Source organism: Gallinula chloropus (genome assembly GCF_964237585.1).
Source record: "Gallinula chloropus genome assembly, chromosome: 23".
Classification (NCBI taxonomy): domain Eukaryota; kingdom Metazoa; phylum Chordata; class Aves; order Gruiformes; family Rallidae; genus Gallinula; species Gallinula chloropus.
In genome coordinates, this window is record NC_140108.1 from 7145455 (window position 1) to 7168533 (window position 23079).

The 23079-nt window shown below is 55.4% G+C and overlaps 1 protein-coding gene across 1 annotated transcript in view; it reads left to right on the forward strand.

The window, feature by feature from the left end:
* SAMD11 (sterile alpha motif domain containing 11) overlaps positions 1–22868 on the forward strand; it is a gene marked incomplete at its 5' end in the record, with an annotated part of 117522 nt that extends 94654 nt beyond the window's left edge. The window contains 6 exons of the mRNA XM_084274723.1: positions 7599–7714; positions 8084–8162; positions 8663–9366; positions 16601–16725; positions 19853–19963; positions 21700–22868. Of these exons, the coding sequence (XP_084130849.1) occupies positions 7599–7714; positions 8084–8162; positions 8663–9366; positions 16601–16725; positions 19853–19963; positions 21700–21948 (1384 nt within the window). The 3' untranslated portion in view covers positions 21949–22868. The remainder of the gene's footprint in view (positions 1–7598; positions 7715–8083; positions 8163–8662; positions 9367–16600; positions 16726–19852; positions 19964–21699) is intronic.
* Between the last annotated feature and the right edge of the window lie 211 nt (positions 22869–23079).

Genomic DNA, 23079 nt, shown 5'->3' on the forward strand with positions numbered 1-23079 from the left:
CAAGCCGTGAAAGGCTCTGAGCATCTAGGTGTTGGGGGCTTTCGTCTGGGGTGGGGGCAGGCTGCAGGCTGCAATATTCATTCTGTACTATCCATATGTCCACGGTGAGTTCCTAGTTGCCCCCTCCTCATGTACAGCCTTGGAGATCCCGTCTGGTTTCCCATCTTTCTGACCGGTGGCTTTGCAAAGCGCAGGGGCTGGGCAGGCCTGGTGAACCTCTCTCCTTACAGGGTGTACTTTGGCTAACCCAACTAATAAAATCCAGCCCAGTCCGTGTGGATTGTTAGGCAGACCTGTGAGGAATGCAGAGATAGACGAGTTTCAGTGCAGCCAGTCATCAGGAAAATTTCTCCGTCTCTGTGTGGCCTGGAGAAGCGCCAGGAGCTGGGGGCCTGGCTGCAAAGGCGAGGAGGCACGTACGGAAGGGTGGAGGTTGCTTGTGGGGAGGTGCAAGCTGAAAATGAATTAGATCTGTATCAAACCCAGAGGTACTCGTTACTGCCAGGCAGGTGGTGTAGCTCCAGGAGCCAGGAAATGTTAAGTTCGTTGGGAAGGGGGTGTTGTCTAACAGTGTAAGGAGAGGACAGGAGTTAGGGATGGTGTTCCTCCCCAGCTGTGGGAGGGGGAGAGAAGATGCTTGCTAGATCAGGGAATTATCTGTGGAAAAGACCCCTGCTTTTCATCTTGATTCAGTTCTCCAGTTAGCCCAACAAACAGTTACGTTGGCCCAAGTGAGAGGGAAATCCCCCCAAGGTGAGGTGGGGAAGGGAACACGTAGGGCCCCAGCCTGACTTTGATGTTGTTTCTGAGTCTCAGTTTCCCTTGCCACACGGTGAGAGTGGTTCTCATCTTGAAAGCCAGAGCAGTACAACGTGGTACGTTGCATGGAGTAAGGGTATTTGCACCTGCTTGTAAAGGTCTAGTTATTTGTCTGTAAGCACAACCAGCCTGTGGCTGTGTTGGTGGGAATGAAACAAGCTGGCAAATTTTTCTCTGGGCTACGTACTCTGTCGTCTTGTTCCATCCCCCCCCCCCCCCCCCAAGTCTGCAGACTGAAGCAAGGCTCATAGTGTGCTGCCAGCTCTGGTTTTGTTTTCCCACACTCCTCTCACCTTGGACTGTACGTACAGGACCTGCTGTGAGTGCCTGGGCAGAGTTGTCTTCCGAGGAGCTTTGAGATGAACCACATGAAACATCACCGTGGTGGGCCTGGCTCAGCACGCCCCATGCTGCCTCCTTCCACCATACCAAGGCACAGCAGACCAGGCTGCCTGTTTTTTTTCTGCAGCCATCTACTCCTACAGGGAAGCTGTGAGAAAGCCCTGTGTGTCCTGCCTCTGTGGCCAGGCTCTCAGGTGTGATAATCCTCAGCCAGCAGAGCTGGGGAGCCCTGCTGGGAAAGGGGAAGCTACAGCTATGCCCCATAGTCACGACTTCCTAAATCTGCTTGTCATTAGCTCCCGTGATGGTTATTTCTCCCCAGAGGTCTGCAGCCACCTGAGTGTCACTAAGGGTCACCATCACTCTCCTCCCACTCCGAAATGGCCTGGTTGGAGCTGTCAGGTGCAAACTGTTCCTTGCTGTTTTGCTAAAGCTCCTCAGGCATTTTTGGTTATGTGAGGAGAAGCTGTGGCTGTGTGTTGTAAAGCAGCACAGCACTGCGTGGGTTAACCTCTCCCTCCCGTCCTCCCTGTGCTGTTAGCCTTGGGTTTTGTACTTGGCTGCCACAGTCTTTGTCAACAGGGTAAATCACAGCAGCCCCTGTGCACCTTTACTGTGAAGGTGTAGGAATTTCAGAAGGCTCAGGTAGGCACCGACAGAGGTAAAGGGGAAGCTGCCCCACATACATAGGCAAACCATAGGTAGATTTATGACCTCTCCTTTCCCAGGAGCAGAAGTAATAATGTGTGATGCAGGGGGATGTGGACTGTTTGGCATGGTGTTAAAATTCCATTTCAGCTTCCTATCGGGAGATCTGCAGGGATCGGGTCAGCTCCACAGTGCGGTGGCTTTGTGGGCAGGGATAATTAGCTGCTCCAGACTTCAGCCAGGACATCTGGCAAAGCAAGTGGGGAGAACCCATACTGGTGACCCACTTTGATTTACCAGGGCAGTGCTGCTGGTTTTGCAAAGCTGGGAATGCAGAGACCTTTGCCTGCTCATGGGAAGTGTGTGCAGACAGTTGTTGGGTTTCCAGTTGTGAAGAGGGGGGTATTGAACGTTTGAGAAGCTTGTTCAGGTGTTTGTCAGCTAGTTAACACCCACCTTTGCAGGAACAGGCTGGTAGGTTGACTGATACTGAAGGGGACGATACACACATGTGTGCCCACAGACACACTGGATACGGATTGTCTTGGACCAGCTTCCAGGGTCCTTCAGCAGAGTAGTGGTCCCTTCACCTCTTTGCTCCGGTTTCCTCACCACCAAGCTGCAGGCTTGAGAATCCATTAGGTTTCATAGCTTTTGGTTTCCTAGATCCTTCTTTAGATCGATTCAGACTTGGATATAGAGTGCCCAGACCTGGTGGTTTGTTTGAAAAGATTAAGTTCAGTGTTATAAAAAGACTTGGAAGAGGAAAGGGTACGACTAAAAGGTGTGATTGTAACTACTCCAGCCTGGAGTACTTCCTATTTCCAAACTGCTGTGTCTCTTGCAGGGATGGCAGGTGGCTGTGCCCTGCAGACATGCAGAGCTGCTTGGATCCTACTCCTTGGAGCTTGTCTTCAGAACTTGTTGGCAGCAAGCTTGGTTTTGCTGGGGTCGTTTAGCTTGGCATGTGCTTACCCAAGGTGCTCATCTCCTCGTACACGCTGCAGAGCATGGAGGAGGAAGATCAGAGTCAGAGGAGGGGCAAGAACAGGCAGATACTTTGGCAGTAGCATCCAGCTGTCGTTTGTACTGCCTATAAGAAGCATTAGGGGTGCAATTTGTCTTCTGGGACCATATAGACAGTTACGGGGTGAGGACAGGAGGAACGCCAAGGATCAAGAAATACTGCCTGTGCGAGATGCCATCAGCATCCCCATGTGCTGGGGAGCTGGGAGGCCAAGCCCTTTGGCTAGAGTGTTCTGGGAGTGGGAACCACCAGCTCTCAAAGATGCCCTCCCCTTGCAGAAAGCTGGCAAACACTGTGCCCCAGCCAGAGGCCTTTGTGTGGAGATGTACCTGAGATACCCAGCAAGGATTTTTGGTTTGGCTTCCTTCCATGTGCTCTTGCTACCATTATTTTCCTTCAGCACCTAATTCCTCCCCCCAGCATCACAGAGGATTTCCTGTTCTCTCCTAGCTCCTTGGGCACATTCTCCTGTCCTCTCTGGGCATCTCCTATCTCCTACTCTTACCTACCACAGCCTGGCATCCCTTTCTCTGCTCCAAATGCCATATCCCTCTTTCTCTGATGGGGAAGATTCCTCTCCAGATCCCAGCTGGCTGAATGTTGTGCAGAGCAAAGGCCAAAGAGCTTGACCTGATTTAACTAATTTGGTTTTAGCACCAGTGTGGATTTTGAAGGAGCAATTTCCCCTGGCAGCCTAAACCAGCCCCTCTCTGTGTCCAAGCCTAGCTGCTACTCCAGAAGGACAGTGAAGTATGCATGTCTCCCTGGAGATCCCAAACACTGTTTTCAGATAGCCCTTTCATTTTCTTTCTTTTCCCTTCCTGGCACAGCCAGTGTCTGTGGATGGGGAACCAGCGAGGAGCTGTGCGCCGCTTGCCTATTACCTCAGGTTTAAAGTGTCTCTTCCTATCAAATGCAGAGCAGAAGAAAGCAGAGCTTTCATGCATTCTTTTCCCTTTCCCCCCCCTCCTCTTCCATCCGTTCTAAATTTATTTCCATGCCTTGCCGGTTTCAATCTGCATTTCCTGACCCTCTCACATCTCCAGTCACAGCCTGTGCTCCCAGCCTTCCTCTGGAGCGTGGAGCCAGTCAAGGGGGGACACAGCTCTGGGCTTGGGAGGATAGGATGGGGTTAAAGTGAAAGGCTTGGTTTTAACAGTATAATGTGTAACCCCATAATGACTTTAAATATTGATTATTTGAAGGCCATTAGTGCTTATTGTTAAAGAAAAGTCGATACTTTTTAAGCCTTGTGAACCATTTGTCTCCTGTTAAAGGACATATCAAATTTAGCAGCATGCAGTGCAAATCCCCTAATACCCTGCTCACAAGCCTCCAGCTGGCATATTGGGGGGGGGAGGAATATGCAGTAACACAGAATTGCTCTCTGCAAGGTAAGGACAAGGCTTATCAGATGTAATTGCCAAGGGCTAAACTCACATTCTCGGAGTGTGGGACTGTAATTCAGCCCTTACTCTGAGAGGGGGAAGAGGGAAATTAATGGAGGGCTGAAGGCTGATGTGTACCTGAGAGAGGATGCATGGATTTGTGTTTTGGTGTCTCCCCATCTAAAAGCCTTTCTTGAGGTCTCTGGGGCTTTTTACTCCAGGTCATTTCCAAGCTTGCTTGAAGCAATTGGCTCTATCTGTCCTAGGCAGCCTTGGGAGGGCTTCCCACCTCTGTGCCAGGACAAGATCAGGTCACACTCCTCCCCTCCTGTGCCAGGTTTCTGTGCCAAGGATCAGGCAGATGGGCTGGAAGGTGACAGTGGCTACGACAGGCCCTGTGTCCCCACAGCCAGCAGATCAGGCCAGGGGGTGGGAGAAGGTGTCTGTCCTTCGTGGTCTGAAGCACTGCTCCTCAGGGGCTCTGCAGCATGGGCAGGGGAGCATCCATCTACCTGCAGGGAGAGGAGTCCCTTGTCCCCCAAATATTTATGGGCATACCCACTTCCTTTCTAAGTTCTTTACTGCTGGGGACTGACGCTGAGCATCAGGCAGGAGGGGCGTGATGACTCCTTCACGTTCAGCATCCTTCTCTGACTTCAGAAGCTGTGGGTGTACCTGTGGAGGTTGTGGGACCTTTGGCTGGTCCTGTGGCCTCACCCAGCAGCTTTGCCCTACGTGTGTGTTCGGTGGAGAGCTCCAGTGTCACCAAGAGCAGCTCTGGGGTTACGTGTGGTCTGTGCCAGGCAGGCACGATGACAGCAAGTGTGAACGTGTCTCCCTGGATTTTCTAAACCTGTGGACTCATCACAGCGTATGTTGTGTGTGTATCAAGCAGCAACTGGCCTCTTAGGCTCAAAGTCACTCTTGATGTGTTTCTTACTGCTACCTCCAGCCCCTTCAGAGCCACAGCAGGCTGCTGGGCCCAGCCGTGTGCGTGGCAGTGAGATTGGGTCCCGCAGCACATGCCGCATCCCACCGTGCCCCCTCCCCAAGGCTCACCAGCCAGCCCGAGGAGAATTCCCAAGTGATCCCAGTTCCTGAGAGGCAGGGATGCTGCACAGCTCTGATGAGAGGACAGAGTGAATGAACTGCAGGGTCTCTCTCAAGCAGATGTGAATTCCTCTGGGATCCAAGTTGGGCCCTGCAGTGCAACCTCAAAGCGTAAAATAGTCTCTGGGCTACCTGAGGGGGAGAGAACAATTTCTTGTCCAGTGCCCAGTCCAAATCCCTGTCAAACACATGCTTCCTGGGCACAGCTTCTTGGCTGATATCAAGGCTCTCTCTTTGTTCTTAGTGTTTCTTTCTGAGCTCTTTGCCCACTTCGCACACCCAGGACTTGTGTGCACTGTTACCGCTCGGACAGCATCCCCCTTCCTGCCTTTGGAAGAGGCAGGGAGGGCATGGCCGCCGCCTGCCTGGCCAGGGAATGGTTAAAAGCGACTTGACTTCCTAAATTGCTTCTTATAAAACGAACAGCACGTCTGCCAGGCTCGTCTCCCCATGATTACAGCTAATTACGATCGAACGGACACCTCCTAGCCCCCGTCATGCCGCTTTAATTGTCCGTTATTCATCTGCAGGCTGTCCGGGGTGGCAAAGCACTTGGCAGCCCAGCGACCGAGGCCTCGGCTAATTGTGAGGCCTCGGGGATTAGGGCAGGTGATTACACACTTCATGGTGTAATTACATAAGCATCGCTTGGCTGCTGCCCCGGCTCTGAGCCGAAGGTCACGCGCTGCGTTACCTGAGATTAATTGGAGCTGCCACTGAAGTGCGAGGTGCTGGCGGAGCGGTTATACGATTAGCATTAACATTTCAACAGCGACGGATCGATCTGTGGCTCTCCTCCAGACACAGCGAGCTGTGCAATTAGTTTAGAGGAGAGCTAGGGGAGGAAGGAGGAGGCGGAGAGACGGGGAAGGGGAGCAGAGGCAGACGGGGAGGGGATGGGAGGCAGAGACGGGCAGATGGGGTAAGGGGCAGGGTGAGTTTTGGAGGGGGGTCTGTGCCGTGGGGTGGTGCATGGTGGTGGTGTTGTGTAGACTGTTGCGTTGAATGAGGATAAAACTACACTGGGAGGAATTGAAGAAAGGGCAGCAACCTTGCCCTTGCCCACCTCATCCCCAAAGAATCCTCATCTGGCTTTTCCTGAGCCATGGTGGTAATCCCTCCCTGACTCTTTGGGATGGGGATGGCTGGGGTTCTCAATGGGGTTCTCACATCATCCCCCCACGGAGAGGGGGAGCCTGGTTCTGAGTATAGTGCGTTTGTTGCAAAGTCACATGCACTTTCTCACCCCCTTTCTCCTGCCCCCCAGTCTCTCCTGAAGCTGATTTTATAGGGAGATACTGTAAAATGAAAATAAACGGCACAGCACTTGGCTCTGCCTCTGGATGCCCTGGTGAAGGTAATAATGTTGTAAGTGGCCATCAAAAGGAATTAAGAGACGTGCAGCCGGAAAGCAGAGATTTGCTTGCAGGCTCCCGGGGCAGATTTGACTAATGGAAGATACCTTGGCTCTTACTCCCTTCCTGCCACCTCTTCTTTCTTGTTTCTTATTCCCTTCTCCCCCCTACAAGCAAGCACTACCTGCCTTGCTTCCAGGCATCGTCCCCTTCCCCACCCTCAGACCTGCCACTTCCAGCTCACTGGCCACCTTACATCTGCTCTCCCTGTTCTGGGCAGCATCTCCCACCCATTTTCCACTTGTACTCCTTTCCACTGACCCCGTGGCACTTGCTGCTCACATCCCTCTCCCTGCCTCTCCCACCCGTGTCTTTCCCTGCCTCACTCCCAGCTTTTCTCTCCAGGATTAAAGATCACCCCTTGTCCCAGTTAGGACAGTGACTTTTCTCATGGCATGCCAGTGATGCCTTCCAGTGTTCCAGGCCCACTCTCCAGCTCCCAAAACATAGAATACCTTTTCAGTTGGAAGGCAGTAGAGATAGAAACCCAGGCTTGTGAAGAGGACAGGCCAATGCAGCATCTTCAGCTTTGCCACTGCCAGCCCTGGGCTCCCTCTGAAGATCCCAGTTGAAAGGGCACAGCAGCAAACCTAGAAAGGTGGGAATTATGTGGGACCTATGGATTCCCATCCACTTTCTTCCCCTTCTAGTTCTGCTTCTTTTCTCCTTTTCTCTCCCTTCTAAAGGTTTTGCATCTGGGTGAACAGGCATCTTTTGGTCTCAGAACAGCCTCTGGTGCAGAACACAGGTCATCTGTGGGAAGGATGTTCCCCTGTGCCTGGGACCCTCTGGGTACTGTGGATGGAGCCTCCAGATTGTCAACATGAATTTATTTTCTGCTCTCTGCAGGGACATGTCCCACCCACCGCCTCTGCTTTCACCCCAGAACGCGCCCCATATTGCCCTGGGGCCCCACTTGAGACCTCCTTTCCTTGGGGTGCCTTCGGCTCTGTGCCAGACACCAGGTGAGTGCAGAAGAAACGCTTCCAGTCAGTGGGCAAAGACGTGGGCTGGGACAAACTGCCAGGGAGCCAAACAGCCCAGACATGTTTTCTGTGTTTCTCTGTTATGGTTGTGCTGGCTTCACCCTTGTTTTGCAGTGACAGGGGCAGGTTGCCTTGGCTGCTTCCTCTTTTCATCCCCACCAGCCTCCCTGATCCCCTGTTTCGGCATCACCAGATCAGGGAATGGGGGGACGGATGGGCTCTAGAAGAGAAAGGCAGCTCTTGGCTGTGCTTCCTTGCTCAGTTACCCCTCTGGAGAGCTGGCCCTGACTTAGAAGAGAGGCAGCGCCGAGATTAATAACCCCATGTTACTGTTCTCCCTGTCCCCAGGTTACGGGTTCCTACAGCCGGCACAAGCAGAGATGTTTGCGCGGCAGCAAGAGATGCTACGAAAGCAAAACCTGGCAAGGTAAAGGATGCAGAGGGTCAGCCTGCCTGGGCTGGGGTTGGAGGTTCCCTTCCCTTCCCTGGCAGTGGGGAGGGAGATGTTGGGGGCTGTGCTGGGACCTGTGTGCAGGCAACAGAGTGGTGTCCAAGTGACCCCAATGGAAACAAGGTGCACAAGAAGTTCTGCACCAATTTGCAGCAGAACTTCTTCCCAGTGAGGGTGAGGGAGCCCTGGGACAGGCTGCCCAGGGGCTCTGGAGTCTCCTTCTCTGGAGAGATTCCAGCCCCATCTGGACACCGACCTGTGTGCCCTGTCCTAGGGACCCTGCTTTGGCAGGGGGTTGGACCCCATGGGCTCTGGAGGTCCCTTCCAACCCCTACAGCTCTGTGATTCTGTGTGATTCTGTGCAGTTGTGGAGGTGACAGCTTGATCCTGCAAGCTCAGGTTCAGCGTGGCCAGGGGTCATTGTGCAAGTTACTCACAGAACCCCCCACCCCAACATTCTGTCCCTCCCAATTTAGGTTGGAGATGTCAGCTGAGATCATCCGCCAGAAGGAGCTGGAGAACCTCCACAGGCAACGGCTACTGGCCGGTGACCCGCTGAGCCTGCATCCTGGCCTGCCCCCCGACCACCCGGCCCTGCGCAACGTGCACGACATCCCCGAGGGCCACCCGCTGCGGGAGGAGCTCTCCCGGCGGAACGCCATGCTGGTGCTGCGGCACAATAACACTCCCCTGCTGTCCCTCAACCCCAGCGTCCCCAGCAGTGCCACGCCGCCCAAGGAGCAGCCGCGGCGGGGCAGCCGGAAATCGGCACACCACCGCGCTGAGCCGCAGGGGCTGAGCGAGGCCAAGGAGCTGGCGGAGCCGCGGGCGCGGGATGGGGTGCCAGACTGTAACGATGAGGAGATGAAGGACTCTGAGAGCGACGCGGACGTGAGCGATGAGAAGCCGGAGAGCCTGAAGGCTGAGAGCAGCAGCTCGGCCGCCGAGCTCAAGGAGTGCAAAGAGCCGGGCAAAGTCTGTGAAGGGGCCAAGGAGCTGGGTGAAGCGGCCGCTGGCCAGAATGCCCCCTGCAGCTCCTCCAGCGCCGAGTCCCCCAGCCACTTGCTCGGCCCAGGCATCAACAAGAGCGAGGTGAAATACCTCCCGCCGGCCTCCATCCCGCCACCGCAGCCGCTGCCCTTCGGATTCCCGTACACGATGAGCCCGTACTTCCATGCAGGTGAGTGTGTGAGGGGCTGTCGCTGGCGGCCACCGCAACGTGCTTTGCAGCGTGCTCAGAGTCTTCCCACTCCCGCTGTGTCCTTGTAGTTCTTTTTCCTCTGCGGGGAACCAAGCTGCTGCTTTTAATTGTACAGAGGAGTCCATTTGCAATGGAGTGAATCAAGGCTCATGGAGAGGGCCAGCAGGAACAAAGCGAGTCCCAAGCACAGGAGGACATCCCAAGGGGATGGACTATGGGATCTCCCAATTGCTTGGGCCCTCTTTGGAAGCTGTGGTTCAGGACAGGAGCCAGTGAGCTATCAAGGGCTTTAGGGAAACGAGGTGTTGCCCCACAAAATAAAGGGCCAAGAATATTGTTGTATCTGGAAGGGTGGCCTGAAAGGCTCTGAAGTCTCTTGAGCTTGTGTGATTTCCAGGCGGTGAGGATAGGAGGGGCCAGGTTGCAAAGGGACACCCAGACACAAAGTGCTCCCCAAGGTGACTTGGATCTGCCCTGCGTGGGCGGAGGCTGCAGGCTGTTTGCAGGGAGAGGTGCAGATGGCCCTGGGGAAGAGCTGGAGCGTGGCTGGCTGGTTCCCACGTGCTCAATTCTCCCTCTGTGCATTGCCATGGCTCGAGGAGAGGGACACGAAGGGCTGAATCTTCAGCCTTTCCCTCCCTGCTGTGTCCCATAGCTGGGCCATTCCCAGGACAGCATGTGTGACAGTATCTGTGGTGGGATGTCAGAGTTCCTCAGCGTCGAATTGCCCACCTTGGCTGCCCTGTGTCCTTGGAAGGTGTTGAAATCACCACCGCTCCTTTTCCAGCACAGGGAGCTGGGCTCTTCCTGCTGCCTGTGGCAGGCTTCTCAGTCTCCCAGGCACTGGTGTAGCTGGATGAGTGCCTGTGGGATGGGACAGGCGGGCAGGGAAGTTGGTGCCAGCTCTCTGGTCCCCAAGGCACAGTCCCTCAGGCTGTGGAGAGGGGTAGCAGAGGCAGGCAGTGCTGGAGCCAGAAGGGAGCAGAGGGTACCAGTGGTGCAAAGCCAGTTTCCCACCCTGGGAGCTGCTCTGCCCAGGGGTCTGCTGTGGGTAGAGCAGGGTGGCAGCCCTGCTAGCCTAGCCAAGAGGCAAAATCTGCCTCAGCTAATTACTTGGCTGAGAAATTAGCAGGAGGTAGGACCTCCTGCCACGTAGAGGAGAGAGAAAAGGGAAAGGGGGGTGGGGAGCATGGCATGTGGGTCGCTGAGGCTGCCTGTTTTCTATGCAAAGAGGTGCTGTGGTTGTGAAGGCGGCTGCCCATCGCTCATTAGAGCTGCCCTCCAACCAGGAAGGAGGAAGCGATTTTTCTGTGACAGGCAGGTGGCCAACTTGATAAATATTCCTGCTGCCTTGGGCTGCTGAGGCTTCCTCGCAGGAGCCTTTTTCTCCCCGCCATTCAAAAGGGAAGCGCAGGGCTGTGTGGTGCTCCTGGCTTGTGTGAGGCTCTGCAGGGAGCCCGGGGTTGTGGATGGCTTCCCTCCCTCCCCCAGCAACGCGCCAGTTACTGTAATAGGCCATTTATTATCATCACTTCGAATTTATATCACGACCGTGTGTCTCGAGGCCCCGGCGAAGACCGGGGCTGTGTTTCACTGCCCACTTTCCAGGCACTGCTGATTTGTGGAACCTGTTCCCAGAGCTTGCAGGTCTTTTTCCTGAGGGCTCCTTGGCTTGCAGGTAGCTTGACGTGCCTGTTAACGCTGCCAGTTTCAGGCACTGGTTTAGCCCCTGTTGTGCAACTCCAGAGTAGTGAGGGCTCTCACCTGCAGCAGCCGTGGGAAGGCAGAGCATCTTCTTCAGCACAGCTCAGCAGGGCTGGGAGGTCACTGACTGAGATCCTGGGGTGTGCTGGGGTAACACCTGTCACTGGAAACTCTGCCACTTTGGCCCTTGGGGAGTACAAACCACCTGAAGACAGGCAGACAGACAGAGGCGTACCCACCTCTCCCCCCAGCACCGGATAATTCCCGTGATCCTTTCCTGCACGACTGCTGCTCTTTCAGCCTGGCTGGCTGTGATGTGAGGTTGTGCTGGAGGCTGGTGTTATAAAGTGGGCACTGAAAGAAGGCAGGTAACATGTCAGGGTGAGAGGAAGAGCCAGAGGGAGGAGAGAAGCGGCCAGCTGAGAACAACCACCGAGGTTCAGGCAGCTCCTCTGGTCTTCCAGCAAGGGGAGGCTCCTCCTTTGGAGGCAGAGAGCTGTTTTCTATCCCTACTGGGAAGAATATCGATGAGGCAGCCAGAGCTGGGTCGATTCCCTGAGCTGCCTTCTGGGGATGTGGCGGCTGCTCGATGACCTCATCTCGTCAAGGTTTCAGCAGCCTTGCTCCCCTCCTCCTCCCACCACCCCCCTCCAGCCCCGTCCTTTGGAAAAGGTGAAGGATGGAGTGTGCAGGAGGCTAAAATCCTTCTATCGATCTGTAGTCTGGAGAGCAATTAACGCAAGCCTTCCAGTGCCGCTCCGTGACCCGCGCCCGCTCCGGTGTGTGGGAAGGAGGAGGTGCCTGTATGGGGAGGAATGGGTGAGGGGTGAGAGTGGTGGCAAAACTGATTAAACCCATAATCTGACTTCTGAGTGGGTTTGCTTTGCGCTCTGGTCTCCCAGTTGGCACCTGGATTGTCTCCTGCGACACCAGGACCAAAATCCTATGTGTCTCCATGCAGCAGAGGTTCCCCTCACTGGGGTGGCTGGGAGGGATGCTCGCCCTGACCCATTCAGCCTTTGGCTCCTCTTCTGAAGCAGCTGGATATCAGGAGGAGGGAGGGAAATTATAACTGGATTGTGGCACGGGTGGTGAGGGCTGTTAGCTGGACACCTGTCCCCAAGACGCTGGCCTGGGACGATGGATTCTTCTCCGTCCGTGCAGGCTGGGCCCCATCTGGTGAAACGCTCTGTAATCCATTCCCAGTCTCTGGGCCCATCATTTATCATGGAGCACGACAGGGGGGGCCTGGCAGGGAAGAGATGCTGCCCTTTACGCATCCGCGCGGTCCGGCAGCATCCGGTGACATGTCATTATTGTAATAGAAGGTGCGTCCCCTCCAGCAGCTTGGCCCCTATTTGTTATCATTCCCCAGACTGCCAGAGCAGCGGGGAGGGGGTGCAGCCGAGCACGGCGGTGGAGCAGACGCTGTGGTATCTTCCTGAGGAGGAGCAGGGGGAAGGATGAGGGTCCTCCTGCTCTAGGGACTTCAGAATTAGAAAGAGATGGTGACTGGGATGCTGTGTGCTGAGGGCTGGTCCTGTGCCAGGTGCAGATTTAGATGCATGCTGAGGGCAGAGGGACTGCTGCAATCAGCTGCTGTGTCCTCCTGCAGAAGTTCTTTTGCACAGTGAGGGTGAGGGAGCCCTGGGACAGGCTGCCCAGGGGGTGTGGAGTCTCCTTCTCTGGAGAGATTCCAGCTCCATCTGGACACTGACCTGTGTGCCCTGTCCTGGGGACCCTGCTTTGGCAGGGGCTTGGATCTGATGGGCTCTGGAGGTCCCTTCCAACCCCTACAGTTCTGTGATTATGTGATTGTTGGTGTTATTCCTGCATCTGGTGACTTCAAGACGGGCGATATTGCTGAGCTGGGAGCAGAAGGGAGAGGGGGACACCCAAACACCAGGGTCCTCAGCCCTGGCTTCAGGGGTGCTGGGTACACAGGGTAGCATCTGTGTGTTGGGAGCTGTGAGGGATGAGCAATTCTGTGGTCTCTGAGATTTTCAGAGGGTTTTTCTGCAGGGAGTGGGGGTGCTTTGCCACTAACTTCCACAGAGATAGGCTTCCACCCTCCAGCCCTCCAGAAACTGCAAATGGGCCAGAACCCAGAGTATCAGCATTGACCTTCCCCCTCCTAAGGATATTTCCACCAGTCAGTCCCTGTTCCCCTGGAATAAATGGGAAGGGGAAAACAAACTCCCTGAGATAAATATTTTGGCCAAGTTCTGTTTCTCTGTGTGTGGGTATGTGGAAAATATTTCTCCTCCTGGTACGGCGGGGCTGTCTTGCCCTCGCTCTTGGACACAGCAGGCACACTGTGTGTGCATCTGTGTGCGCATTGACCTCTCCCTTCCTGGTTTTTGGGGGGGGGGGGGGAGGAGGGGGACAAAGAGACAAAGGAAAGAAAAGCCACAGCAAGTGGTTTCCGATGGAGAAGCAGCTGGTAGCCCAGCTCTGCTGGTGATGTCCATAACCCTGCACGTGATCCCGCGTTCCGTCCGATTCCAGGATCACAAGCACGTGCGCAGGAGAGGGACTGTGGGGAAGCTGGGAAGCCTCACACCTTTCCCCCCCATCTCCCTGCCAGCTGTGAGTGCAACATCTGGGCTAAATCTCTGCCCGCACCGGTGGGGACCTGGCGAGTGTGTGTAGCTGGAAGGGATGGACCAGGCTGAGGTTAAACCCTGAGGATGGGTCTGGCTGGCTGGTGACTGGAGAATTCATTCCCAAGCCCTGTGTTGCTGCAATTCAATCCTTGGCTTGCTTTGGGAATAAGGAAGTACCTAATTTTAAAGCAGTTGGCTGTTACAGCCAGATCCCCTCCGAGACGCTCGCTCTGGCTGCAGATGGAGGTGTCTCGCCCGAGCATTGACTGTGCCTAGAATAATTGAGTTGGGTTTCACTTCCTCTAGTTACTGAGCTGCAGCCGCCTTTCCAAAAAGGAGAAAGAGAATTTCCCCCCCCCCCCCACCCCACCCCTGAGGAAGAAAAATCCCTCCCCTGCAAGGGCAAAAAAAACAACCCCCAAAACAAAACAAATCAGGGAAAAGAAAGCCCTCAGCCCTTTGGGTGTTGGGTGAATTTTAACATCAGCAGCTGCGGGTTTGTCTCCTGGCAAGCGGAATGCAGCAGGAATGAGAATGAGGGCTCGTGTCCATCTGTCTGTCTGGTAGCTGGGGGTGGCGAGGGGAAGGGAAGCGCTCGCTGGCTCTTTGGCAGCGGCTTCTGCCTCCGCCTCCCGTGCCGACGGGCGCCTGGCTTGTGGGGACGCCGATCTCGCTCCCTGCAGCTGCTCTGTCAGGCACCACGAAGTGTTGGGAGGTTTTTCTAGCTGGGGGGAGAAGGGGTGTGAAGAGAGCCAGGGGCTGCATGGTGCCCCGGTGAGGTGGGGGGTGATGGGGTGTCCATGCTCAGTGTGGCACAGCGGCATCTTGCAACTCTGATGCTTAGAGAGGAGAGGGCTCTGTGCCTGCCTGGAGCGGGGATGAGGTGTAGGGAGTACGGAGGTGAAGGGGGTGTGAAAGGTCTGGGTGATGCCCAAAGTGAGCACCCTTAGGGTCCTGGGGCAAAGACAGGCCTGTGTCCCCAAGGCATGGGGAGAGAGGGACAGCCCCATCCCCACTCCAGAGGGACAGGATGAGCTGGCAGAGGAGTGAGCCTTGCAGGGCTCCTGCCAAGACCTCCTGGCGCTGGAGCTGGCACTCGGCTGTTGACGCTGGCCCGTGTCTGTAAGGAGAGCAGGGAGGTCACAGCCGGCCCCTGCATGGGAGGCTGGTGGTCCTTGTGTGGCTGCTGCTGGGTGGAGAAGATGCGCCTGGACTTCCCAGCACCACAGGCAGGCCATTTGTGTGTCCTTCCCTGAGGAGAGGTGGGAGGGGAGCAGTGCTGGGAAGGGGAGCAGGAAGCTGGGAGCGGAAATGTCAGGGAAACGATTACATCGTGTCTGCCTGCTGCTTGTGCAGACGGCTGTTGTTTCTGAAGCATCGTACTGGCATGATAACTTCCTCTGCAAATTCGGCCCCTTGCCCGTTGCCTAGGACCATGCTGCAGGTTTGCCACCCACAGAGGGGACACTCAGTGTGTGGCTTTGCCGTGTGCCCTGTCTGCGCCTCTTTCCGTGCCTCTTGCCTCTGTCCTGCTGTGTTCTCCCAAGAACCAGCCGCTCCTCTGGGCTCGTGCTCCCCACCGTGATTTCCTTGCACCCCACCACTTCACCTGGTCAGGACTTGCAGAGGTGCTGCTGCAGGCAGGAGGAAGGAGGAGTAGCAAGGGGTTATCTCCCTGGTGCTGATCAGATGCCTCAGGAAAAACCTTAAGCCTGAGGAACGGACCGTTTTGTCGCGATAGACCCCTGGGAGAAAGGGGAAAAAGATGTTTTCTGGTAATTTGTTGCTTCGTGCCCTGAAGTGTAACCGTTTATACCCCTCATCAGCTCTCTCCCTGCTGTAATCACGGATGTTCACACCCCTGAACGTCTCTTGGCCTGAATGGTGTCGTGCAGCAGTGAGTTCCACAGGTCAATAGGGCTTTTCTTCCCCTTTCCTCAAAGTGGTGTTCCCTGGAACTGGGCTGCTTCATCACTTGTCCCTGCGTTTCTCCTTTCGCACGCTGCAGTAGGTGGGAGATACCTGTGCTCTGTGCCTCTCCTCCAGCTCCTCTCCAGTCTGGTTTCCTCCCCACATGCACGTCCCTTGCTGTCAGGCGCCGGCGGGGAGGGGGGGTGGCTGCCACCCTTTTGGAACCCATCAGCTCCGTCTCTGCTGACAGGGCTGAGACCTGAAGCGCTGTTGCGTTTCGGAGAATTGACATATCGGCTTTGACCTGCTCTGTGCTGTCTTCAGGGTGTCACAGGGGCTGGCAGGGGTCACCCCGTCACCCGTCAGCCGCTGGCCCGGCGTGGATGCCCAGCTCCTGCGTGGAGGCGGGAGGGCAGCGTGCTGGGGAGGGAGGGCCGATCCCATGGATGTTTCGGATTGGGGAGGGATGGAAAGGGAGCCCTTTGAAGGAGCAGGATGTTCTCTGGTGCTGCACACTCCAGCAAGGCAGCGGGCCACGAGGGAGAGGTGCCGGGGCCGGTTACCATGCGGAGCACGTAGCCAGGAGAGGGGTGGGGGGGAGAAACCCACAGGGCAGCCGGAGTTTTCCGCTTTGCAGCGTGTGTGGAGAAACACTCCTTCAGGGCTTGGGGTTTTTTTTTTTTTCTCCTTTTCTTTCCCCTCCCCCTGTTTCTTCCCCTGCAGCTGAAGAACATTAAACACATGAAATGCATTAGCTGGGATTTTTCCTTTCCCCTGCCCCCCCCCCCCTTTCTAAGCTGGGGACCTCCAGGAGGAAGAGGCCTATGAATTGACCCTGCCCAGCGCTTTAATTGACAGGTCATTAAAGATGAATGTGTGGCTAGAGAGAAATATTCAGATTGCAGGCTAGTTGTTGTCCATGTGGGATTTTAATGATTTATGTTTCTTTCTCCTCCCCTCCTTCCTACCCCCCCAAACTGCAAACAATCCAGGCACCATGGGAGGTCTGTTTCTGGATGGCGAGGAAAGCCCTGCGCTGGAAGACATCAGCAAATGGACGGTGGAGGATGTGTGCAGCTTCGTGTCCAACTTGTCTGGCTGCACCGAGTACACTCAGGTAACTCTCTGAACAAACAGCCTCAGGAACGTCACAGGGGGGGAATCATCCTCCCTGCAAGCACCCCCCACTCTCTCCCCTGGTCTTTGCCTGTTTTACCTGCGCTGTCCCTCACAGGAGAAGGTGTATCTCGCAGCCCTGCGGGGCCTAAAGCTTTTGTGGGGGTTTTTTTCCTACTGAAATTGCTAAATAGACCCCAGGAAGGGGTGTGTGTGTGATGGACGTTGCAGTAAGGAGAGTCTAGTGGGAGAGGATGGGAGCCGGGGTGAGGTTGGGAGGGAGCGTTGCAGGGTTGATCATGGATAGCAGCTCTTAGTGTCACTTGGCTCTCACCACCCAGCTGGGGCTTCTAGAAGCTTCCCTGTGCTCTGCCATGGAGCTGGCCTCAGCGGTGGGTTGTGTGGAGCAGCTGTACCATTGGATGGGCAGTCGTGTGGTCTCTGGGTCAGCGTGGGCAGCCCACGGTGTCGGCCAGCCGGGCCAAAGGTGCACCCAGAGCACTGGAGGGGGCAGAGCGGGGCTGTGGGTGACCCACCTGCCTGTGCAAGCATTAGAGCAGCCTCCTCGTGCTCTGGGTGACAGTGGCTGTGATTTTTAAGCTCATCCCAGCAGAGTTGAAATACCCATCAGTACTGGGGCTTCCTAAAGCCCGCTCAGTGTGAGGTCGTGAGGTGCAACACAAAAACCTGCCCTGTGCTTTTGGCTTCTGCATCTGCTGGAGCCCATTATAAATGCCCCATTGAGAGAACACGCCAACTGCGAAGGCAGAGAGAGATTCCTGAGCTGGCTGGGCAGCCTTGTGAAGAGGAATCCGTGTGCCTGGATGGGAGGGACTGAAGGCAGCAGAGATAGAGCGGTAAAGGGCCAGAGTTCAGGACAATCCAGCCTTTCAGCAGGGAGACATCCCAGGCTGAGAACGGGTCTTGAAGGGAGGAAGGAGAGCAGGGGCCAAGCTTTCCAGATAGAGAGGAGCTGAGCTGGGCTTTGACATCCAGGCTGCTGAAAACTGCCTCCTCCCTCTGTGTGGCCCCCGCTGCCTCTCCCTCTGTCACTCGTGTTAGGCAGTGCCCTCTCCCAGAGCCTGTGCCTGTCCCCAGCCAGTTTGGGAAGGGTAGAGCTCAGCCCCCCACTCCCACTGGGGCAGCATCTTAGGACAGCAGTGTGTGCTTCCAATCCAAAGGCTGGCTGGCTGTCCTTGCTCCTGGACTGTGATGTTGATCCCATCCCAACCTGCTTTGTTAAAACCACCCAAAAAAAGCCCTCACCAGAGCTGCTCTGGAGCAAGTGGCTGCACAGGGAGCAGGGAGGGGAATGTTTGTTACGGCGATGGGCTGCGTGTGACGTTCCTGAGAGGAATGGCTGAGCTTGAGACTGGATCAGGGTGATGGGGGTGTGGGGGGAGAAGTGTCTGCTGAGGGAGAGGGAGGGAGAGGACCCTGGTTAAAGAGATGAGGGCTGGATGGGTGTTGCCGAGGGGAAGCAGCAGGTCTGTGTGTGCAGAGGGGAGTTCTGGGGGTGGGTTTGTGAGGCTGATGTGAGGTGGGTGATGGGTTCAGAGTGTACACACGTGGGCTGCAGCAAAATGCCCAGCTGCTCACCATCGCTGCCCCCACCCCAGACTGGACTCCTGTGCTTGTGGCATGGCTGGTTGTCCACATTCCTCTGTTAGGGAACGAGGACAGGAGCTGCCTGGAAGCTTCTGAATGAGGCCAGCAGGAAATGCACAGAAATCTTTACCACAAGATCATCCATTTACACCTTCCCGTGCCAGCGCCCGGTCCGCCGGCGGGGAAGGATCAATAGCTGGTGGAGACAAAGGTTCTGCAATCTTCTCACTGCACTGCAAACAAAATGTTTTACGATAATGGGAGCTGCAGTAAACAGCCTCCTGTCCTGGCCTTGCTGTGCTGTGTTCCTGGGGGGTGGGATGGCTGCGTAGCGTGAGGGACGCTGCGGCTTTACGCGCCGCGGTTACATGCTGAACAGGTTTTCTGCTAGGGGAGGATGCCAGCGTTCAGGGGCGACCCAGCTCGGCGGCTCCTCACTGCAGAGCTGTCTTGTGTTCTCTTCTCCAAAACCACAGCTGCTGGGGAGGTCTGGCACCGGGCTGCAGGCTTCTCCTGCCAGGAAAACCCAGCTAGAGCTTGGTGGTATGCTGTGCATTCAGAATCACAGTTCAGACAAACAAGAGAACTTGAGCAAAGGCAAAAGTTGCCATTCCTGAGTCCAGGCCTTGGCAACATTCAGCTCTGTCCCCACAGAGGATCAGGACCTGTGGGACACCCAAGGGAGATGCTTTTTCTCAAGTTGGTGAAGGCTTTTTTGTGGAGGGTTTTAGTGCTGAGCGAAGGGAAGCTGCTGGCTCCCAGCCACGCTGGCTTCAGAGGAAGGAAAAGAAATCAGTATAGCAAGTTTTGCTAGGTCAGAGAGCAGAAACACATGCTGCAGTCATGAGCTGCTCTGCTGATGGAGTCCAGCAATGAAAAACACTTGCAGCAGCTTCAGTTGCTTTGGCTCCAGCAGCCACCACTGCTGCTCTCCGGAGGGATGGCTCTGGGATGAGAAAGAAGCTGTCAGGGTGAGTTGAACCCCCAGCCCTCACTCTGTTTAGTAGGAATAACGCTGTGTGGGAGCTGCTGCACGGAGAGCAGGATCAGGCCCCACAGACAGTGCTGGGGTGAGCACCTGGCACGAGCCAGGGTGTGAAAAATGCTGTGGAGTGGAGGTGTGGTAAGGGAAACCTGCCTTTGAGGGAAGGGTTAGAGGAGATATTAGGGGGAAGTTCTTTACAGAGAGAGTGGTGAGGGGCTGGAAGGGGCTGCCCAGAGAGGGGGTGGGTGCCCCATCCCTGGGGGTGTTCAAGGCCAGGTTGGATGGGGCCCTGGGCAACCTTGTGTAGCTCCAGGTCTGGAGGTTGGTGTCCCTGCCTGTGGCAGGGGGTTGGAGCTCTGGGACCCTTGGGGTCCCTTCCAACCCAGACTAGTCTGTGATTCTGTGACATCCAAGGGGAACCCACTCATGTGCCATTATGGACCTGCTGCACCACGGGGGCTTGTAGAGTCTGGGTTCCCTCCAGCAGCCAGGCGAGCGCCGCGCCGTTGCTAAGCCCCTGTTCTGGTTTCTGCAGGTATTCCGTGAGCAGGCTATTGACGGCGAGACCCTGCCCCTCCTGACAGAAGAGCACTTACTGAACAACATGGGGCTGAAACTCGGACCTGCTCTGAAGATACGGTCACAGGTAGGAAAATTCCTATGTGGCACACCTTAAAGTTGTCCCCAGCTGGAGTAAGGACAGGAAGATAATTTATCAAGCAAGGTTTGTTTATGTGTATTTATTTGAAGCAAGTTTGATCTGCCCTCCAAAACATTCCATGTCCTCATCTGAAGTACCTTAGGAGTCACCTAAGGCTTTTGGGAAGAAAACACAGACAGTATGTAGTGGCCAGGGGCAGAAGCCAATAGCTCTGGAAAAGTGGTGGAGGGAATAAGAGAGATGCAGGAGGAAACACCCCAAGCTGACCAGCTCTTCCTAGAGAAGACGTGTTGGGCTGATCTCACAAGTACTAGTCAGGAAAGAAGGAAACCTGTAAACAGGTGAGGCCAGTTAGATGGTTTCCAGTCAGTGGGTACAGGGGTTGCACACGCAGTCACTACTCCAGCGTGGTTTCCCTAAGCCACAAGCTCCACATTTGTTACACAACGTTAAAAACAATGAGTAACTTTACTACTTTCCCTACAGCCCTCGCTGTTTACGAGGGGTCTAATAAAAAGGTTCTGTGGGCAATTGTTCCCCGCGGGTCAATTCAGGAGGAAATAAAACTCTGACGTTTCTTACAAACCAGAGAACTCAGCGCAGCTCAGAGCCAGTCTCAGAGCAGCTTCGGTGGGGAAAAGGGGAGAGATGGGCTGAAAGGTTAAAAACACCCCACCCAGCCCCACTTCCATTTAATCAGTAGTGTTTAGAGCTCGTTAATAAGGCTGGGGGGGTGGTAAGGGGGGAGCAAAGCCCCGATGCTGCTAACTGCATAATGCCCTGGTTGTCTGAGCTGAAGGGCAGCCTGTGTTTTTGTTTAAGTTTAAATGTGAAGCAGCTGTCTAGGTGCAGGGAGGCTGTGGGGCTGTGGGCCCTGCCTGGGAGGCCAGGCCGGCTGCGGGAGGGTTCCTCGGCGCTGCAGGCGTAGAGCTTCCTGTGCAGTTAACAGCAGTCACCACGTAGCCAGATTTATTCCCCCCACCCTGTGTTGTGCCAGTCCCCCCCCCTTCAAGAGCAATTCCTGCCCTTTGGAAGCAGACATGGAACGCTGTCCTGCTGCATGGACCCTGGGCTGGGTTAGCAGACAGGGTCTGTCCAACTGTCTGTCCAGCAGAGCCTGGTAATGAGCAGAAGCATCAGGGATCAGTCAACCTCTTCACCTGAAAGCTGGGACTGAGTCCTCTGCCCAAAGCCTCATGGAGCAGCAATGAGCTGGGACCTGCTCCTCACCACCACGTGTCACCCAGGAAGGGGATGAGCCAGGGTGCACGACAGATGACAAGTGCTGTCGTAGCTGTTCCTGCAGCCTCACCTCACTGCAGGTTTCCAGAACCCCCTGGTCTCCATCTGGCCCAAAACCAGGGACACCTAAACCCCCCCCCCCAGGCCCTCACCTGGGCTGGACCTGCCAGCCCCAGCTGCACCACAGGGCCACACCCCACTGCCCGGTTTGAGTGCGATGGGGAGCACTGCTGCAGGACAAGGGGGGCCTTTAGGAGAGGAGACGGGAGGAAACCTCCCCTGGGTGCCTTGGGTAAGTCTCCAACCATTTAGGGTGGGGATTTTGGTGGATTGGGAACAGTAGCTCTGCAGTTCACCTTGGTATTCCAAACCTGGGCATGAAACCCCAGCGTCTGTGGCCTTCAGCCTCTGCCCATCCTCATCCCTTTCCCCCCTCCACCCCCCACACTGATTCCCTCCTTTCTTCTCCTTTCCACTAGGTCGCCAAGCGCGTGGGCAGAGTGCTGTACATGGCAGGCTTCCCCATGGCCTTCCCCCTGCAGCCCCCTGGGTTACGGCCCCCGGAGCGGGACCTGCCCCAGGCCGATCTGCGACCGTCCTCCACGGGCAGCGTGGCCTCTCCCTTCAGCAGCGGCCTCCCCTCCGCCAGCCGCGTCTCACCAAAGCAGGAGAACGGGAACCCCGCGCTCATCGCTGGGCTCAACGACACCCCCAAACCGCCCTCCTAACTGCAGGGGACTGCTTCTGGACCTGAGGGGGCAGTTGGACAAGACTGAAGGTGTGTGATGCATTGTGAGACACCAGGAGCGCCTCCTCCCTCAGCAGCGTGAGGAAAAGGAGGGAGTTAAAGGGGGGTTTTTAAAATTTTTTTGGGATGCGTTTGCGCTTTTTTGGTTAAAAAAATAGAATTAAAAAAAAAAGAAGAAAAAAAAATAATATCAACCCATGGAAGTTCTAAAAAAACTGTAAAAAGGGAAGAAAAACTATCCAAAGATGTACTGAGACAACACAAGAGAAAGAAAATGGTTCTGGAGGATGGCAGCAGCATTCCCATTCCCTTTGGCACCAGGAAGGATGGAGCTGTGGCCAGGGAATGAACACTCTTCTTTGCCTTCAAAGAAACATGGCTTTCAGGAACTTCTGGGAGTGACCCCCAGCAGCGAAGGGGACCGGGCGCTGCTCCCCCAAATGGTACTCAGCACCCCTGAGCAAAAAAAACCAACCCACCCCCCCAAAAACCCATCAAAACCGAAAGCAACAACCTTCCCAGTATCTCCTCCTCCCTGGAAACTGTACTCAGTTCCTCATTCAGGTGTCTATGCATCTCTAGCAACTTTTAAAACAATACCAAAGACAGACAAAAAGACAAAAGATAAAAAAAGAGAAAAATATTAAGTGAAACTACGTGAGTTCCGGTCCTTGTTTACGTCAGTGTGGATGGTACGGCACAGGCGGCCAGGGGCTGCCCTCTTCCCTTTGAGCACACCCCCAGAACAGACTCTGCCTGTGCTCCAGCCCTGCAGAGGTTGGTTTGTCCTTCGGTTGGTCGGGGTTTGTGCTTTTTGGGGGTTTCTTTTCCCGTTAGATGTTTTGATTTATAAAGAGAAGAAGAGGAGCAGCGTGCGCCTTGGTGGGATGGAGGGTCCCAGGCCTCGCTCCCTCCTTCCCCTGTACGACAGACTGATGGATACACATTTGGGGTGGGGGGGGTATTTTTTGTTCATAGGGTCAGCTTTGTTCTTGTTCCTTTCTCAAGCCTTGTTACAGAGGTGGATGTAGTTGCACATTCTGGCCTGCCGTGGACCACGAGACGGATACCTGTGCGTTCCCAGAGGAGGGGGAGGGATGCTGGGGGCTTC